General features: G+C 36.7%; 1 protein-coding gene across 23 annotated transcripts in view; it reads left to right on the forward strand.

Annotated features, from left to right (window-relative positions):
* PPFIBP2 (PPFIA binding protein 2) overlaps window positions 1-19,941 on the forward strand; it is a 90,926-nt gene that overhangs the window by 51,184 nt on the left and 19,801 nt on the right. For 13 of the 23 annotated variants that reach the window (XM_071762062.1, XM_071762064.1, XM_071762069.1 and 10 more), the window contains 7 exons: window positions 6,546-6,677; window positions 10,823-11,005; window positions 12,694-12,786; window positions 15,155-15,263; window positions 16,647-16,679; window positions 18,424-18,485; window positions 18,629-18,704. In XM_071762062.1, the coding sequence (XP_071618163.1) occupies window positions 6,546-6,677; window positions 10,823-11,005; window positions 12,694-12,786; window positions 15,155-15,263; window positions 16,647-16,679; window positions 18,424-18,485; window positions 18,629-18,704 (688 nt within the window). Of the gene's footprint in view, window positions 1-2,710; window positions 2,792-2,940; window positions 3,031-3,269; window positions 3,359-6,545; window positions 6,678-10,822; window positions 11,006-12,693; window positions 12,787-15,154; window positions 15,264-16,646; window positions 16,680-18,423; window positions 18,486-18,628; window positions 18,705-19,941 lie in introns of those variants that run through there. The other 10 variants (XM_071762077.1, XM_071762073.1, XM_071762076.1 and 7 more) reach the window with 6 other exon arrangements.

Below are 19,941 nucleotides of genomic sequence, written 5' to 3' on the forward strand. Positions count from 1 at the left end.
ACATATCTCAAAATCTCAAATCAGAGAAATTACACATTTATTATGGCTCAGCAGAGGGTCCTATTTGTCTATAATTTATTTTAAAGGTTCTTCTCTCAGTTCCTCTTGTTGAAAATATTATCCTCTATAGGGAGAGAATTGGGCTTTGGGGAGAAGAGAATGATCTGATAATGTGGTGATTACGATGTTCATGTAAGTTATGTGGCCTGCAGGTCTCCTTGCAGCTAATTTGTCAAAACTAGAGTTAAGTAGAGTTGAGTATCTGGCCTCTGGGGCTTCAGTAGACTGATGGATCAGTCAGGTTTTGGGGAGAGTTAACTTCAGATCTTCTAAGCTAGCAGTTTCCAGTGTCCTTATAAGTGCTCACGATGCTTAGCAAAGAGCAGAAAGATACTAGTGTGGTCACTGAGTTTTTCCAGTCAAAACTATTTAGTAGGTCCAGGATAAGCTCTGTCTTTTTAATTTGGGGAAGGATAAGAAAAGTTATTCTTAATTACTTCTGTGTCCAAAATACTACCACCAAAGCAAAAATCCAAAACTGTATTAAATATAGTTATGACATTTGGTAGTTCCACAGCAGAAAAGGTATGTAATGTACCCTGCAAAATAGTTTTTGCTGAATCTATGCTAGTAGAGACTTGTCCACTTTGTTGGGGTGGGGTTACTGGCTAAAATCCTTCTGGCTTACAACTTATGCACGGTTGTTTTGAGCCCTGCTATAAAGTCATCATGGAAACACTTTTGAAATAACAGGTAAAGTGAGCTTTATACAAATTACATAAAATGGCTGTTCAGCATCTAGGGTGGACATTTTGAATGCAAAATAATAACAAGAGAAACTGCTGCTGCTTTGCAGAAAATTGTGATTCTTTATCAGTCTAAGGACATTGCAATATCCCTTAGTCCAAGAAAGAACTTTCCAGAAATGAGTTGGACCAATCTAAAGGTTACTGTTACAAAAGGAAAAGTCTTCCTTCTCTTTTCATCATTGTGCTTCTGCAACTTACTTCATACTGAACCTTACATGGACTGAACTTTTTCCTCAGTGAGAACAACAAAGTGGTGTTTAAAAAGAAGTGGAGACTTCTTCTGCTGGTTGAGTGGTTTGAAACAGGTCACAGAAATGGTTGAAGCATGGCATAAGGGCAATGGTGAGCTGTGCATTTGACCTGTCTGCTTATGAAACTACAACCAAAGAATAGAGGGCTCAGCACCATTTCAGAAATGAGAAAATATGGTGAAATAGATGCAGAAATGCCCTGGTGTTCACGGTTAAAGAGAATGAATGTGTGTTTTCATGAGATGTGATACTTATGGTGCCAAACTCCCTATTTGCTTTTGTAAGGATATTTGTTCCACTACAGACTCTAATCAAGATCTTTTGAAAACTCAAGAAAGTCAATGGCAAAATTTTAAATCAGTCATTAAGTATGGTTCTAGTTTGGGCTAAGAAACACATTTCCCTGGTCATCTTTCATAGTAAATATTAGGAGAACATTTTCTGGAGCATGACTGGGAGAAAGATGCCAGTTGGGTCTCATTGAATTGCCTTCCAGTGGTATCTCTGGCTTGGCATAGGATGTGTAAAAAACAGGGAAATGCCAGCCTCTGAATAGTTGCCTGCCTTGCCCCTTAGAACACTGTAATGAATGTCTTGAAATAACAATAGAAGAATCTTCCAGGATTACCCTGTGAAAACAATTTACATTGTGACAGTCCATTTGCAGAGTATCAGCTGCTTTAAAATGTAAAATTTCAGATAATTTTATAGAATGGTGTTTATATGTCTTGTTCTAAGTTAATTTGTGGCATTTCTAAGTACTCTTCCAGTCAATTTTAAGAAAGAAATATTTTTTGAAGAGAAAAAAGGGTCTTGAACATCTGCTACGTTAGCTTTGGTGAACTATCAACTTGCTATCAACTACTTTAGAAGAGAAGTGGAAAGGAAAAGTAGCTTCTGCTCTATGATGTAGCCTAAATTTTGCCATAATATCAAGTACCAGCCATGCATAATGTAAACAAATTGGTGGTATGGAATCTCTGCAGCTCAGTCTGGATGGCTGAGTTTAAGTCAGTTTGAAAAGTGAATTTTCTGCACATATTCACCTACAGAGTTCTTTTAAATGTGTTTGTTATGGTAATTCCATAAGAATAGTTAGTTTGTTTCCTGCTGCATTTGATTTATTTAACAGACACCAATTCCCACTGAAGCTCCATAGCATAAAGGATAACAGCACACAGATTGCTTTGCCAGTCAAAATGCTGCTCTGTGTAGCAATGTTGGTCTGTACCAGCCCTGTACCAAACCCTAGATACAGTCTGACAATGTGTTCCCACCTTCCCTGTCCTATTTCTGACACATAATAGCAAGAAACAATCCAGGGAACTCCTCAGATAGTTGCACCACTTAACACGTGATTGTGTCTTCCTTCTATCGAGTAAATTCTTTTGCAAAGTACAAAGCACTTGGCTTTAAGATTTCTCCTGTCTTAAAAATATTCATAGAAATGGAAAGACTTGTATGCAAACAGGAATGAATTTCTGTTTCTCACGTCACTTTATGACCAACTTCTTCCTGGGTGCAAGGAGCAGGGGAAAGTGCCTGACAGTGCCCTTTGTGAGGCACAGTGGAGAATCTTCTAAAAGACAGTAGATTAAAAGAATGCAGGGAGGAGCTGTATGAGAGTAGGAACTTGAATCCAGTGCAGTTAGTGTGTACCTGTTCTGGTTTTGCAGTTGTCTTATACTCAGGGGAGCCAGAATTCTATCTTGGTTGCAGAGTATGAATCTGGTATGTATGTGTTTGCTTCTCAGGAACTTTGTTGGCTGGCAGGGATCATTCCTCCAGCTTTCAATTGCCTGAGTTATCTGATCGTAGATGAATTTCAGCACTTGTTTATAGCATGCAGTAACTTCTTGCCAGCAGCTAGCTTAGTGTTTCAGATTTTTGAAGCATGCTCTGTGCTGCTCTGATTTTGAGGGGTAAGGTTTTCAGAGTGTGCTTTCACTTTGTGCAGCTTATCCACACAGGTGAGCATTACTCTGCTTTGTTATTTTACGGTTAAGGTAGGCACGGATCTGCTCATCAGGCGTATGCAAAGGGCTGTTCAAATTGGCAGGGCAATGGGAAGTTTTGTCCTTTCTGTTGCTTAACTATATAATGGGCAAATGATGAGTTGAAGGGCTGTAATTCACTCTGCGCTACTGACTTGCACCATTTCATGGTGATTACACATGTACATTGCTCTCAGCTGTGTTTTCAGTTAAGCAAATATCTTATTTCTACCACAGCTGACACAGAGCACTTGAAAAGTACAGTCCTCATTAACAGTGATTCTTGCTGAACTTTGCTTACCAGGTAGGTAGCTTGGTCGGTCTGTCTGTCTCTCTCAACTATTGTAATAAGGGTGAAAAGTATGAACTTTTTTTGTGTTGAATTATGTACAGTGCACAAGTGCAATGTTGGATCTTTAGGCTTTTTTTTTTTTTTCTCTGCTTGACTAAAATCTTGCTTACCGTTTCTCACTCACAGTACAGGATGATTGTTTTTTCTGTTTTGTGGGGTGTTCAATGTCCTGGAATTTCTGTGCTTGCAGCTGACAGCCCAGAAGAGTGCTGTGTCTTCCTTCTAAGCTATTTTCTATCATGTTAAATTTTTTAAGTGGCTTTATAAGAATTATGTACTTCCAAGACAACAAAATATGAAAGTGAGATATACAGCAAGTGTTTCAGTTTCATGGGGAATATTGAAAAGCATGATGAAATATTTTAAAAGTACACAGTGTGAATTTTAAAAATAGAACGGTGTTTGGAAGTAATATGCTGGTCATTGATTTGTCTGGTACATCCATATTGTAGCTTCTGCATGACCATGTTTGTAATTATTCTCTTGTAATGTAAAGCAGTTTTTTTCCTTAATATTAAAGTTAAAAGTTAATTTTAAGAAAAAACTAACTTTGATAAAATAAATTATAGTACATTTTTAAAATTAAAATTGAGTATCTTATTCATAAATAAGATTCCCTATATGTTGTACTTCTATATTTCAGATCTTTAAGATCCTCTAAAGCTGCTAGAGGCCAAATTACCATTTTGTCTGTCTAATATTATCTTTTTTTGCTTTAAAGCCCATAAAATAAATTTGTATTTTCTTTTCTTACAATTACATATTTATTCTGGCTGAATTCAAATTGCATCATACCACTGAAATACACTATAATTTCTCTGTAACAAAATGGGTCACATTCTTAATGAGCTGTTCACTGTGAGCATCTGCTTGCAGATGAAAATAATTGCTTCCAGATGTTACCATTTCAAGAGGGGACATTTATTTTAAAGGGCACTTTCTTTCAAAGCAAAAGTTAGACTCTAGATGCAAGAGAAAATGTCAGCTGTTTTAAATCACTGTAGCTCCATTGAAAACAAACAAGGGATACTTAGCTATTTTTCTATTTTAAGGCAAGAGTTTTATGCCAACTTACACTAGCTGAGGATCTGATTCTCTGGCTTCAGAGCAAACTAAAATTTTAAGTTGATTTTAAAAAAAAAAAAAAAAAAAAAAAAAGGGGTCAGCTGCCTTCACACTCACAGCAGGTAGGCAGGTAGCACCTTAGTGTTCACATGGCTCCACCGAATGTGGAATGAGTGTAGTGAGGTATTACCCCCCACTGCATTATGTGCTGTCTGGGAGTCTTGTAGGAAAAGGAATAAAGGCGGATGGTGCACTCAAAGGCTCTTCTGTTAAAAGTCTCTAGAGGGCTGCCATGTCTCCTTGCCTTATTAAGAAATCTTCCTGTTGTATCATGGAACACTATGCTAGTGTAAAAAAAAAAAAAAAAAAAAAAAAAATCTGAACTGTTGTTTCATTCAACAGTAGAGTCTGCCAGTGTGGCCAAAGCCACCTCATCCTGCTGGCCTTTTTGATGTACAGTGGCCTGATTTCCTATCAAAGTTCTCATTTATAGCTGCCTTAATCTGCAAAAGACTGTGATGTCAGCATCTGTATAGAGCTTGTTCCAGTCTGAACTGGAAGATGCTTCTGGAACTTGTGTGAATTATTGCTTTTCTGGATGATAGAGGAGTTATTTATATTTAATTATACATGTTATTTGTAATAGCTTTGTAGAAAGCAGCTACTACTGGGATTTCATTGGGTGACTGGATCTTACATTGTCTCAGTAAAAAAGTCAGTGAACTATCTTTTCCTACTTAGTGCTTGATTTATTTCATGCAGAGAAAAAAACCAAACCAAGAGGCTACATTTCTGTTTATTTTCCCATCCATACCCAAATATGATTGTCCATGGCAGCTGGAAGAGGCATGGCACTAGGAATAGTGGGTGGCTTAGATAATTGGTGTTGCAATGCAGATGCACGTTTACTATTTTTAATTTGGGCAGCATTCCCCACCAGACTAAAGGAATTTACATGTAAAGCAGATTTAGGTTTCAAATGAACTTTAACTGTATAATTTAAGAAATAACTGCTGTGGCTTCCTTGGCTCCAAGCCATGGTCTGCAACATATACTCTACAGTCTCTGGAGGAGGAAGATGTGAGAAAAAGGTGATGGACAGGGCAGTTCCTGGTTATTCAGTAAAATCAGCACAGATCCAGAATAAGTATGGGAGTTTCAGCTAAGTCACTTCCATCTAGTTCAAAGCAACTGCTGTGATTCCTCAGTGCCTTTCATGTGATCAAAACACCAATGAGAGCTACAAACTACGATTAAAATTTTCAACTATTTTTTCCCAAAAATTAATTTAGGCACTTGAAAAGTTAGGTATTGATTTTTCAGTTAGGCTTAAGCTCCTGAATGGTTTCTCTTTGCAAATGGAAGCCAACAGAAGCATTTTGTACATATATCACACTTAAAATTCGGAAGATTTTTTTTTTCTTTCGCTTACTTGAAACTGAAAGATACAATAAAGGTGTGAATATTGAATCTTTTCAACCTGAATCATATAAGTCTGCCTTTTTCTGCAATCTGAAAAACAAACTTTGGGCACAAAGGCAAATGCCATGGCTAATTGCTTCTTGTTTGCACTGTTTCTGAGTTTAGACATTGCCTTCTACATTCAGTTGGGGCATCCCAGTTCTCATTCTGGGTTGCTCCCTCCAGAGCGTCCCCTTCAGAAGTTAAAAGGTGCTACATTGTGTAAACTTCCTAGTGACAGTCTCATGAACGTAGAAATGTTGCTTGTCTTTGATATACTGTTTTGGCTAGGCCAAATCATTCTATTATTTTTTTTTTCAGTAGTTTTGCTGGTTGCAGTAAATGGTTAGGCCAAATCATTCTATTATTCATTTTTTTCATTAGTTTTGCTGGTTGCAGTAAACGCTTACAGCAATTAAATGGTGCTTTTTAAAATTTTTTTTTATTTTAAAGCAGTAGCAAGTATGACTTTTCAAAAGAGAATCATTTTGCTTTTGTATCGAAAACATTAAACGCTGTGGTAGAGATTTTTCTATGGGTCTGCCAGTAAATCACGTGGCATTCTGTCAGCATTCAAATAAATAACTGGAGAAAATATTCTTTTTGCTTTCAGGAGTTGCTAAGTCGGACATCACTAGAGACTCAGAAATTAGATCTAATGGCTGAAGTTTCAGACCTGAAGATTAAGCTGGTTGGTATGGAAAAGGAACAGAGTGAATATGAAGAGAAACAGAACAAAGCTGAGGTGAGTTTCTTTCATTAGCTTGTTTTCTTTTTGTTTCTATTGTATGTCTGTAGTTCACTTGACATACACCTGAGCTTTTGAGCTTAAATCAGCACGCAGTAGGATTTTCCCTGCTTACAGCACAGACCATATCATTGGTCTTGTAAATTCATTGAGGAGTATGATTATGTGGTTTTGGGATGTGGTTTCTTTTCCCCCCTCTCATTATACTTCAAAGTTTGCTGTTGGGCTTTAATCAAGACACGAAGTCCCTTCCAGAGGCATATTTGCAACTGGCATTCACTTAACCCTTTTCACAGGCACTGGACTGGCATTATCATGTGATGCCTACCAGAGCTCCCCTATTTCCTTGTTTATATGGCAGACAGTCTGCTCAGTAGTTTGAGGAATGCTACACTTAGATGAAGAGACCCTTGGTGCTGTTAATGCATTCATAGCACTAGGGAGAGAGAGGTAAGGGGCAGGGCATACTCCTCAAGTGAGCCTTTCCCATCGTGGTTTCATAATAAATAGTGCAAAAAATTGCATGCAATGGAAGAAATCCTTACTCCCTTTCAGATGTGGAGAGTTCTGGACATGAAAGAAGCTTTGCTTTTTACCATATTGGTTACCAAAGAGAGTATGAAATGTCAAATCATATGGACAACAACCATTTCATGGTAGTGAGCAGCAGGTGGGAGCTGGGAAGGAAAGTAATTATGGAAGACAGTAATTCATACAAAATGCCATGTGTTGTCCTGTAAGGGGACCAACTAGCGGGAGATTACCTGCCAAGGAAGGAATACTAGATCCAAAATTTATATGTGGCTGACTGAAAAGACTGATTCACATTGACTTAGGAGAATTTGAAATCCAAGCATAGTTAAAAAACTGCTCTCTATAACATTGCTACTGGAATATTTGATAACTATGCATAAGTAATTTACCTGCAGTGACATAATATGTTTGGGGTGTGTTTGTTTCTTGACTTAGTTATCCTCTGAAGTTTTCTTTAGAGATCAGAAGATAGCTTGAAGAGAGCAATTTCTGGCAAAGGTTGCAAGCCAGAGAGGCACCAGCTGCTGTTTTTACCATCTGTGGCCTCCTCGTGCTCTTTCACCCATAATTGTCAGGGTCTTGTGAACAGAAGGCCTAAGCAGTGTTGTGCTACCTGAAACAGGTCTGTGCAGTGCCTGACTGTTGCAGATGGCTGCCTGCTCCCAGCAGCCACCCTCCTGAGAGGCCTTCAGCACTCTGCATTGCATGTTCAGTACCAGGCCAAGGCACCACGAATTACTGCAGGACATGCTCAGTCATCCTGACTCCTGGAAAGCACCAAAACCTTTGAGTGCACTTGCATTGACAGGGCCTTTAAGTACTCAGTAGGTCTGGTCCTGTGGTGAGGGTGAGGCTACAACATGTGAAATTCTTCTACCACTGCAACAAGGTGTGTGGCCCCCTTAGATGGAAAAGTTGAGCTTTATTGGCCTGGGAGCCTTTGTTGTATTGCTAAGTGATAGGAAACATTCCCACTGAGATGGAAAAGGATTCTAATCTGATGGAAAAGCTGAGAATCGTTGTGTTAAGTATGCCCTGAATTATTAACTCCCCCATGATGTGATCAGATTTCTGGCCTGCTGCAAGTTGTAAACCTGGGTGTATGTAGCGAGGAAAACTGGTGGTGTAAGTAATGCTGTGGGAATTAAACAGCTTTGGTTTGCTCATCAAGCCATTTTGAAAATTAGTTGAATAACCATTGATTCAGTTATTCAAGATAAATGGAGGTGTTTTCAGTCAAACTAGATGCTTGCTTGAATTCTAATGCTTTAACCCTAATTCATCTCCATTTACCTTAAATTTTACTTATTTTCTATACAGACATCATTTCAACATCAGAGGGAAAATTATTAATATTTATTTACACTATTGCACTAAAACTGTTGCTTAAATTTGGTAATATCTTTCAGTGCCTTCCTGAACTGCTTTCTTCCACTGCCCTACTACATCTTTCTAGTAAATAAAGACCAAGGGGCTACCTTTGGGTCTGTGCACAGACAGCTGGGTTGTGCCAATCTAATTGCTTCAAGTGAGAGTTCTCCAAACTCGACAGTGACTGAATTAAATTAATTTCCCTGTAATTGTATCTCTAAAGGTTGTGGTTACTACAACAGGCTTTTACAATGTGTAATGTCTCAAATGAAACTGCAATTAGTATTTTTACCTAAGTGGAACAAAGCTATGGGCAGAGACTTTCTTACAGACTGTAGCTGGCCAGTTGCTGCGTTCAACAATGAGTTTAGGATAGGGGTGAGCAGAACAGTGACATTATAGATTTGCTACCATCAGAAGCAATAGTCCTCAGTTTTCACCCTAGTGCGTGTGTTAGAAGCATCCAGCAGTTAAACCATTTTAAACAGTCTCTTAATTATACTTCATAGCTGACCCTGCAATTCCTAAATATAATAACAGGTTCTAAAAAAATCTAAAATTAAATGTGGCATTGCAGAATAATTCAACAAAAACATATTTGCTCTGTACTCTAACTTTGTGTCTGCATATTTCATAGCAGCTGTTTACAGTGGCATAGAATTTATCTGCAGAACTATTTCTCTGGCTGGGGGAAACAAAACAAATGAAGATATCCTTCCTAAATATGAGCAAGTTTGAATGTGTCAGATTTGCTTCACTTTATCCTGTGCAGCTGTGGTTTAGTTTTGGTTTTAGTTAGCAGCAAAGAGTATGTGAAGCATCTCTAACCTCCTCTCAAAGGTATTCATTTCACAGTGTCATTCCACTTGTTTCTCTCTCTTCAAAAGCACATGCTAAGTTAAAGTGCCATTTATTTATATGTGTAACACAGGGCCTGGGAGAATAGCTGCTTGTAAGTGGACAGTGAAGCTGTGAATGTTTCTAAAAAACCTGAAGAACTTTGTGTAGCTTTTGTCTTACCTGAGAACCCTTGGAAAGTTTGCAAATGTGTTGTTTTGAGGCATCAACATATGAATCAGAAGCATTAGTAAGGGATTAATGGCAGCCCAGATGCCTGCTCTACCTGAACATAAGCAAAAGACCCTCTGTCACCATCAGGACACTGCAGGAATAATTTTCTGTTTGTGCTGTCAGTTTGTGCTCAAAAGTCTGTGCATCTTGTTTGAGCATTGGTCCTTCAGAACCTCATTGGTTAGCAGTGTTTTCTGTCAATGACAAACACAGACTAAAGCCCATGTGCCTTAAGTAAAGAAAGGGAGGTGGATGTGTGTGTGGTGATGATTCCAGTCTCCTGGTACTTCTCAGTGAGGTATCTGATTGTGGACATGACAGTGAAAAAGAATCAAAGCATGGAAGATGGAAGGATGGTGTATAGGATCTAAAGTGTAAGTACAGGTGTTCTGCTTTGCAGCACTCTAGTAAGAGGATGAGTTAGCTAAGAGAGCATTTTCCTCACCAGTGTCCTGTCATGTTGCAAAGTGGCTAATGCAGCCACTGAACACAGGGAGGATATGGTTTCACCTAGGGGAGCTGATACTGAAGGAGGCTTTTCTTACCTGTGCAACCCTGGCAAAGCATGTCAGCATATGAAAGACTGGATATTGCAGCATTGCTGTGCCAGGGCCCAGTACCCTTTCTAAATTTTTTGTTATAGACAAGACTAATCCTCATTTATGTGCACATTATTGGATGAAAGAGGATGAGCATCACATATTGTGATCCTGATTGTGTGTAATATGTCTATTCTGTGTATAAAATGTGAAAGGCCAAACTGAGCACTTAGCATTTTCTTCCTAGTAGATGATTTGGCTGTGTAAATGAGTGTAATCAAGTCTATTTGAGAAAAAATGTGCCTACGAACAAGCATTTGAATATGTTCCAATTTTCCCTCTATTTGTCTTCATGTGACTGGATAAGTTTCTGAAAATGAGGGGCTCAATTGTGGTCTTCACATAAGGATTCAAAGAATGAATTAGTCTGGAATATAGATGCTGTTCTATTTGCGCAGTGTTCCAGGTTTATATCCATTTGCATATATTTCATCAGAAGGGAAGCACTTTTCTTAGTTTGCTTTTGATGTGCTTCATGTATTTCTTTGTGCCACAACTGTAGAAATACCTTCTTCGCATAATTTTTCTCACCTTTTTTTTTTTTTCTCTTTCTTCCCATGTTTTCAGTCAGTAGTCAACCTGATCAGTGAGCTACAGGAGCAGATGTGTAAACTGCAGCTGGAAATCAATAGTAGAATCCAGGAAAGAAAGTCTCAAGATAGGAAATCAGACTTGACACCTAATGGTCCTCAATCTAGTCCAAGATCAGTGGTAGAGACTGTCAGCCTGAAGAATTGCTCTCAGTCTGAAGTACGAGAAGTACACCTTAGCAGAAGTCTGTGTATTCCCTCTTCTCTTGTGGAAACTAAATTCCTCTAACCAGAGCTATGTTGTGAATTATTTGCATTAATATTTATGGCTTTCATTAGCAAAGAGTGAAGTGGTCATTAAAATCAGAAAAAAAAAAAAAAAAAAAAAAACACCCTACCCCTGATTAGTGGGGACATATTTTGGTCACTGTTGATGTCTGTGTACTAAAACACAGATATCTTGTAAGATCTGATCACTTCTTTCAGGTTTGGGATTTTATTTGTACTTTTAGGTTTTTCGTGCTGGTGTGGATTGTGGTTTGGTTGTTAGGTTTTGGACTTTATTATTTAGGCTTTTTTTTTTTTCCTTAGCTGAGTCTGTCAATTTGATATGCAGCATGCTAGCATGGTTTGGTAGTTTGCTAATTTTCCTCACGATAATGTCTGAGTAGCTGTGCATGATGGTGCACCCTAGCAAATCCTCTCAAAATAGATCATTAATTCCTGAATATCTTAAAAGCCTAACACAAATATAGTTCCAGGTAAGACTATCTAAAAGCTATGTTTTCTTTTTCTGATGATAGTGTTAAAGTGAATGAAGAGACATAATACAATTAATGTTCTTACCATTAAAACGGCAAATGCAACACACCTTTCTTTGTTCTGACATCAGCAGCTACCAGAAAAGCAATTTTTAATTTACATGACAGATTGTAGTTGTATTTGATCCAAACTATGTTACATTTCAAAAAAAAAAAAAAAGCTACTTTGCATAAAGTGCTTACATTTTATTGAATGATATTGATATGCCTGAAAATGTTTATTTTAGTATTTGCTTTCAAGTCAGTTTAGTTGTTTTATCTCTTTGGTTAAAATCTGGATCCACAGAACTAATTTTGTAAATAAAATGTGTACATTATAGTTTTTCAGTGATTTTTCTCATGAGTTATTTTTGTACAATGAACCCTTGGGTATGATGCCTATTGTTTCTCAGCCTGCCTCTGTCTAGAACTGATTAGCGAGCTATTAGGCTACAGTACAGTCTGTATATTGGAGAAATAAATCTGAGTTACATCTGGGAGTCATTAAAAATAAATATTAATCCAAGATACAGTATGGTGGCTTTCTGTATAGACTATATATTCCAAAATTGGGTTATACTTCCAAGTTTTTCATTCCTCAGTTAATTTTAAGACATTTGTTCTCATCATAATTCCATCAAGGATTTAATAATGTTGTCCTTTAGAATGAACAATAAGATGTGGTTCTATCAAGGAAAGGGAGAAGGGAAATCTAAGAGAACTTTGGCAGAGGCTGCATCAACTCAGCTTGCAAACATAGAATTATTTAGGTTGGAAAGGACCTTTAAGATCCTCAAATCCAACCATTAACCTAACACATCTAAGCCCACCACTAAACTATGTCCCTAAATACCACATCTACACCAGGGATGGTGATTGAACCACTTCCCTGAGAAGTCTGGTCCAGTGCCTGACAAACTTTTTGGTGAGGAAATGTCTGTAGTCATATTTGATTGTATGTTAATGTCTTCTTAGGCTAGGTCATGGTTTTTAATGTGGTGTTTCAGTGTTCACTGCTGTGTGGCTTATGCATGACCTTTTAATGCAAGACTATGGAAAATTAATATCTACTTGAATAATACTTTTAGGTACTATTCTTCCCTTGCAGGGTTTGCTACAGGAACTTAGACACCTCAAAATTAAAGTTGAAGAGCTGGAAAATGAAAGAAATCAATACGAGTGGAAATTAAAAGCTACTAAAGTAAGCAGAATACTTGGCATGTACTAATGACAGACTTATTTCAGCTGGGAAGGGATATACTCCACCTCTCATTAATATTTACTATTCTTAAAATTGCCTTGTGCCAGGACCTACTATAAAGTCATATTTACTTCAACCATCCTTGGAGTAAGTGTTTTTGTTCAAGTTTTTTTGTGTGTCTTTTGCTCCCTCCCTGCAGTTTACAGTCTTCTACCTTTTTGTAACTTGTTCTGAGCAAAGGCCTCTTTGAAGGTTTCCTGTCTTTTATTTCTGTAGTGGAGACAAGCCTCTGTGGAGTAAGCTTTCCAGACTGAAGACACATGTAAAGCTGGTCGGGTGTTCACTTGCTATGGAAATTAATTTTAATAGGCATTAAGCCTAAAATACACTATTAGATCATCTGCTTTGACTTTGTGTATATCAGAAGTGCATAGCTGCCTTACCCTCCTGCTGACCTTAAATCCTGGAAAGCTGTTGGATCATAATCTGGATAAAGCTGACATTTAAAACATTTCATAATTTTCCTCTGTAATTATTTTTTCTAGTTTAACACTCCCATTGTTAAATAGTTGCACTTTATTTCTGGTTTGAATTTTTTGCCCTTTCCCCCTAGATTAAAAATCACCTTACTGTTTTTTCCTGTTGAAGTATACTTTTGTGCTATCATCACATCTCCTTTAATTTGTGTAGAACTATAACCCCTGTTCATGCTGATGACTGATTTTTATTTGGAGTTGCAGTTGGATCTTGGAAAACCAACTCAAAATGAGTTTTGTTTTTACTACTTGACAGCTTGATCCAGAAATGACAGCTAGAAATGCTAATACAAATAATAGCTTTCTTCTGATAATTTTTAGATGAATATTAAAATATTGCTATAATTTCTTTTTTTACTATTAAGATAATAGATCTTGTATCCATGAAAATGTTTTCTCTGACATGGTGGAAAAGAAGAATTGTTGGGAAAATATTTTCTCTAGCAGTGTGTGGCCAGCTGCCAAGACAGATAAGATTATGGAAAGTGTAGGAGCAGGATGAAAATAAGAAGTATTAGGGAGTAATACTTCCCTAAGAGTAGAGAAGATGCAAGATTAGAAAGGAATAAACGTAGAGGGAAAGAGAGGGAGAGAAAAAATAATTGTAGAGATGACAGAAATGAGACATTAAAGGAAAAGAGGGCATTTAAAAAAGCTATGAGATCAAATAGACCAGGGGAGGCAAATCTGGTACTGAGAGGTCTGCAGCAGCTTTTGTCTTCCTGTTGCTTCAGCTTCTTGGATGAGAAATTGGAATGTTTCCATGGCTGGATATAAAAAGGGTATTAATCACTGGGAAGTGAAGAAGCCCTTCAGAGATGCAATAAGGCAGATTCTACTATTCTATATGGAATATCATGCAGAGTAATGATCTTGCTTGCTTCTTGGTGCAATTAGTGCATGTTCTTCCCTGTTTGGATAATATTATGTGGTGTTTTGCATTTTTTTTTTCCTGCTTTATTTTAGTATTTTGAGGAATTGGTCCCATTAGTAGGTTTTTTTGTTTTTCCTTTTTAATACTTTTTTTTCTTTAAGCACAAGGGGTTTTCATATGCTTTTACTGAGGGATACATCAGTGCTTCAAATTCTAATGAAGCCTAAAGTATGCCTCTGACAGTTTTTCTGTAAATAAAAATAGAATAAATAAATAAAGAATAATTTCTTAAATTAAGAATAAAGAGATGAAAGTCGCTGTAATTCAAGATGGATAATCACAGAATTTTTCTTCCCCCGTTATAGTTGAGGTCTTTAATGTGTGATATCCTGTCCCAGTCTAAAATTGCAGTAAATGTAAATGAAGTACTGGTATTTTATGGCCTAAATGTGGTTGCTTTCCAACCCATGCTCTGGTTTTAGCCTATTTTCTGTAGTATCTGATGTGAAGCATAACAGTTTTGTTATGATGCTGGGAAGAGAACTCAGCATTAATAGTGTCACAGGTTAATAATTAGTAAGTAGGATAAAAAGAAACATTGGCATCTTTTAATGGTCTTCATGCAAAACCCAGGAGTTGCCCTGTAATAGTCAATATTATATGACCAACACTGAGAGCTTTCCAGAATTTTATTTACCTACATGAATCCTTAAAAAATTTTTCTTTTCTTTATGTCTGTTTTCTCTGAGAACTAATTACATTGGGAAAATTGAGCTTCTGTAAAAGGAGTAGGATAGTAACACCATAAAATCTGTAAGGTTCTTACAGCATCTATGAAATGTCCTGAGTTGGGAACAGGACATCAATCCAGCTGTTATGTTTTGAAGTCTCCTAGCTCATGGAAAAGAATCACAGAGAATCGGTGATATTGTTCTGAATTTTTTGTACTCTCTTTCAGGCTGAGATAGCCCAGCTTCAAGAGCAATTAGCTCTAAAAGATGCAGAAATAGAACGCTTACAAAGTCAGCTGTCTAGGACCTCATCACATAGTGAAGTAGCAGAAAGAGGTAAGAGGAGGGGAATTCAAACAAAAATCCAAACTCTGCTTCACTTTTGTAGCAGCTTGACTCAGTATTCACAGCAATACAAGGAGACTGAAGAATGGACTTATAGAATTTATTTTGGGAGGAAAAATGATGCAGATTCATTTTGTGTCCTTTAATGTGTGGAATTCTGTCCTAACTTAGAGGCAGTGCAAATGACAGTAAGCATCCTAAGGGTACAGAAAGTTTTCCTACTGACTTTTTAAATTTTTTAAATATAATTTGAAAGGGCCATAGTAGTTCAGTGGGAATGCAATTTTTGTTTATACCATCAAAATTTCTTTTAAAAATTTGTAGTTTCCACTTTTTAAGAAAAAAAATAATTGTCACAGTAGTAGCCAAGCATAATGTTTAAATGATCAACTGTTCTGAAAAAGAGTCTTCGCTTTCTTCAGGCCTATATCTTGTTTAGGCTCCCTCTCCCATGAAAGCTTGGACAAGATAGTGTTTTGAGGTCCAGCCTGGGCTGTTCTATGACAGTGCAGGTTTCTGCTTAAAATCTGCACTGTTGATACAGATCAATGACAAATAAACCAGGTTTTCCAGCCTTTGGTCTCAACCAGTCATGTCACAGTTCTCTTAAATACTGACTCCCTGGAGCTTTGGTCAATTGCTGGACCATGAACAGTATTGTACTGGTGATCTTTTTCTGCTATATTGCTGCTGTGCAGTTGACTTCAGTGCCTCAGCTTAGCAGCACTAACTTCTTTCATGGGTGTTAACTAATGCTTTCAAAGAGTGCCCATGTTGTCTTTCCAGATTCTGTGCTGCACCCTTCTCAGGGCTTACCAAGAATCTCCTTACTCAAATTAATGCAGAGGTGTCTTTTCTAGAAGACACTATTTTGACTGTTGTTTATTCCAAATAAGTGACTTAACATACACTTGATGCAGAGCTTGTGCATGTAGAGAACTGCATGTCTAACCAGAAAATAAGTTTGTCTAACAGCAGTGTTTGTAGAGGAACTCTTCTACTAACGATTTTTTTTATTTTCTATGAGAATCCTAAATAATTTATGATATTCCAAGGGAAAGATAGTGGTACAACAATAAATCAAGATCTCAGTAACTTTCAACTTCTAGTAATATGTTTCTGTTCAAGTTGAACATGGGTGAAACTTTCCTTGATTCCAGTGAGAGAAGAATGAAACCCTGCACAGATTCTTTGACTGGAAACAGTATGAAGCAGTAATAATCTTCTGCAAAACAATTTACTGTATCATATTTTTAGATGGTTTTCTCAAAGTTGGAAAATAATGTAAATGTATTTGAAGAATGCTAGAATGCATATTCTAGTTAAACTGCAAGATTTACCTAATCTGTGCTTTTTCTACATTTACCATCGTAGAGGAAGTTTATAGGAGAAGGCTAAGAGAAAAACGTAAGCTATGTAATTCACTTTTGGCTTTATCTCACTGTTCCTTTCACACAAATTAAACCACAAATGCATTCTGCAGGAATAATTCAATATTTTAGACTTGGCTGTCTAACTGTAATATACATGAGACATTGCTTTCATTGCTTGCAGCAGCCAGACAGCTACTTGCCCTGTTTAGTGAGATTTCACTCCAGAAAAAAAAAAAATCAGGGGTTCACAAATCAGACAGTTGGACTTCAAAAGGATATTGTCAAGGTTAACAGATCCAGAATGTAAGCTGCACCTCTTTTTATTTGTACCTATGTAAAACCTATATAATATCTGGAAAGATGGCTTTAATTGAAAGTCTCCTTGTTTAGAGGGAAAGGATTGAGGCGCTTTTTTTTTTTTTTAATCAGTAAACTAAATTTAAAAAATAGTGTAAGAATGTTTCCATACTTTATGTTGTTATAAATATTGTATGTAAAGTTTCCACTAATGAACTTAAAAATACCTTGACACCAGTTCTTTTTGAAGTCTAATATTTATAAAGAGAAATTAGTAGGACTGTGATTTGTTTATTTTTTTTAATGGCTTTTTTAAAATCTTCCAATTGCTTGCGCACTGCCTGCTGACTTTAGTTCTTCATTTGGCTGTGTCTGTGCATGTCTTGTGTTACTAAGTGTTCTCTTTTGCAAGATAAACATTTGCAAAGTTCATCTACATGTTTTAAAACTTACTCATTACAAGGTGTGTATTTTTCAGTATCTTTACAATAAAAAATAATTTAAAATTTTTCCAGTGGTCTAGATATGACATTGTATTTTCAACACTTAGTTGTAAAAGGATTTTTTTTTTTTAAAGATGAACTTTAGCAGTATTGTTTTTTTCCTTCACTCACCCTTGATGCCTGCCACTCCTGGTTTTCACAGACTTTTGGGCCTGTTTTAATGTCAAAATATTAATTCTTTAAGTGGCAGTTACAGCAGACAAATGATTTTAGGCCCTGTCTCCATTGTTTAGATTATATTTAATACAGGCCCCTACAGGTACTGGAGGACTTGCTAGGAATAGTCCATAGAGAAGAACTGAAAGATTTGGTTCAGCAAAGTCTGGATGATACAATTAGCAACTTCATAAATTTTCAGAGTTTATTTTAGTTGGTTTTGACTATAACCTGAATCACCTCTATCTTGTAACACTAAATAGTGTGTGAGGCAATTCTCTATTAGCTTTTCATGTTGGTTTAAATTCAGTTATTAATTTTTAAATCTTTTAAGAAAAAAATGAACACAAATTAACAAGTTTTCCACATATCAAACTAGTTTTGGTTAATTTTCACTTCCAAGTATCATGAATATCCTTGAACTACTTCTCATAAGCTGGTGAATAGTTTTCCCAGATGGAATATAATAAACTTTCAATCATAATTCAACTGTGTAATTTACACTTAAATGTGTAAGACAAAACACACTCTCATTTTATGCAAAATAAGCCTAATTTTTTTATTATTACTTCAATTTTAGAGTATAAGGTACTATCATGTAGCCTTTTACAAACAAAACCAACATGCTTGTGTTGTGCAGCTCTTTTAGTAGCTTGGCTTTTGAAAAGCTCCAAGTTAGATATAGTGTGTTTGCCCTGCCACTGATGGGTCTGGTTACTCATCAGAACATAGGGAGAGTATCACAAATCCTATATTGTTTACACTAAATATAGTGTATATATTTTCCTTATTTTAAAAAATGTGTGGTTCTGTGATTTCTAGATCAGGAAGTTCAAAGATTGAAGATAGGAATGGAATCATTATTGGCTGCGAATGAAGAAAAGGTGAGAAAACAGTCCTCGTTCTGTATAGTAAGATGGAAGTGAGTTTTGAGTATCTGTAAAGATCTGAATAACCCACTTTCTGTAAGCATGGTATTGCCCTGATTTTTAGATTATTTATTTATTTCATTTAATGCTTTCCGCAGGACCGTCGAATAGAGGAGCTAACGCTACTGCTAAGCCAGTACAGGAGGGTCAAAGAGATCATGATCACAGCTCACGGTAAAATGTTTTGTGATGAATCTCCTGATACCAGGTCTTTTAAAAACTGCGTGTACTACAACCTCTATTTGTTTCCTTTAAAGTGTATGTGTATAGCAATATCTATGCTGTTATGCACATATTTCTATCATGTTGGCAGTGATAGGAGACTCCTTCAGATACTGAGGGAGCTGCAGAATGTCCTGAGCAGGCATGTGTGTTATTGCCTGTAGTTTGTGCACGTGTCCCTTATGTGTCCTGTGCTGTGGTCAGTTCAAAACAATAAGGCCAAATCTGTCTGGAGACTTGGTTACAACATTCAGCAAGACTTCAGTGTCTGAACCTTATGCTTGACTCTATCTCACAACCTAAAATTTGTTCTACATCAGTCAATAGCAGATCTCTCCTTGGAGCGTAATTTTGATGCTCTGTGTTGTTTTGGATAATGTCATTAAGAATACTGATTGGAAAGGATGGATGACTGGCGAGATTACTGTTCAAAAGAAGGGGGCAAACAGGACAATCATTCAGACATAGTTTTTTGACATGCAGGCAATTAGGAAATTTCATTCAAGTTAAAGTCAGGAGTTTACAGTATCCTATTTCAACTGGATTAGATCCCTCTCAAGAATCTAGTATGCAAAACTGAAGTGACATGCAGTTTGATTTAAATTAATTTATCAGTAGGAAACGAATCAAGTATACAGGTAGGTATTAAGTTTTATGGGGTTTCCTGTGACCATTATGTTATGAATAACTGTTTTTTATATCAGGAGACCTTGGCAGATAATTAACATTAAATCATCAAACACATCCTAGATTCAGATTTCCTACACCACAGTTCAATTCATGAATGGCAGTAATGATCAGCTAGTATTAATGCCACAACATTTACTTTTATGTCATGTCTTTTATAGAGCATTCATAAAAGAGAAGCTAATCTGAGATGTAACTTGATAATTAGGAGGATGACTTTTCTATTTTGCTAAAAACTGTTACAATTTAAAATATTAAAGTTTTGTTACCCTTCCCTTCCACCAAGAAAAATCCAAACAGTCAACTATGCAAGTTCTGATTTGGAGGGAACAACTGAAAACACACGATTGCTATGGTCCACATAATATTATATATTTAACTGCAAAATCTGAGAAAAAATTCTTTGTCCCATTTATGAGTTGCTCTGCAAGGCGTGGGTTTATAGCAATCACATTTTCAGTTGCCACCTTAGCTTTCAGTACTAAATTTAGTGTGGGAAACT

This window comes from Heliangelus exortis, chromosome 18 (assembly GCF_036169615.1).
Source record: "Heliangelus exortis chromosome 18, bHelExo1.hap1, whole genome shotgun sequence".
NCBI lineage: Eukaryota > Metazoa > Chordata > Aves > Apodiformes > Trochilidae > Heliangelus > Heliangelus exortis.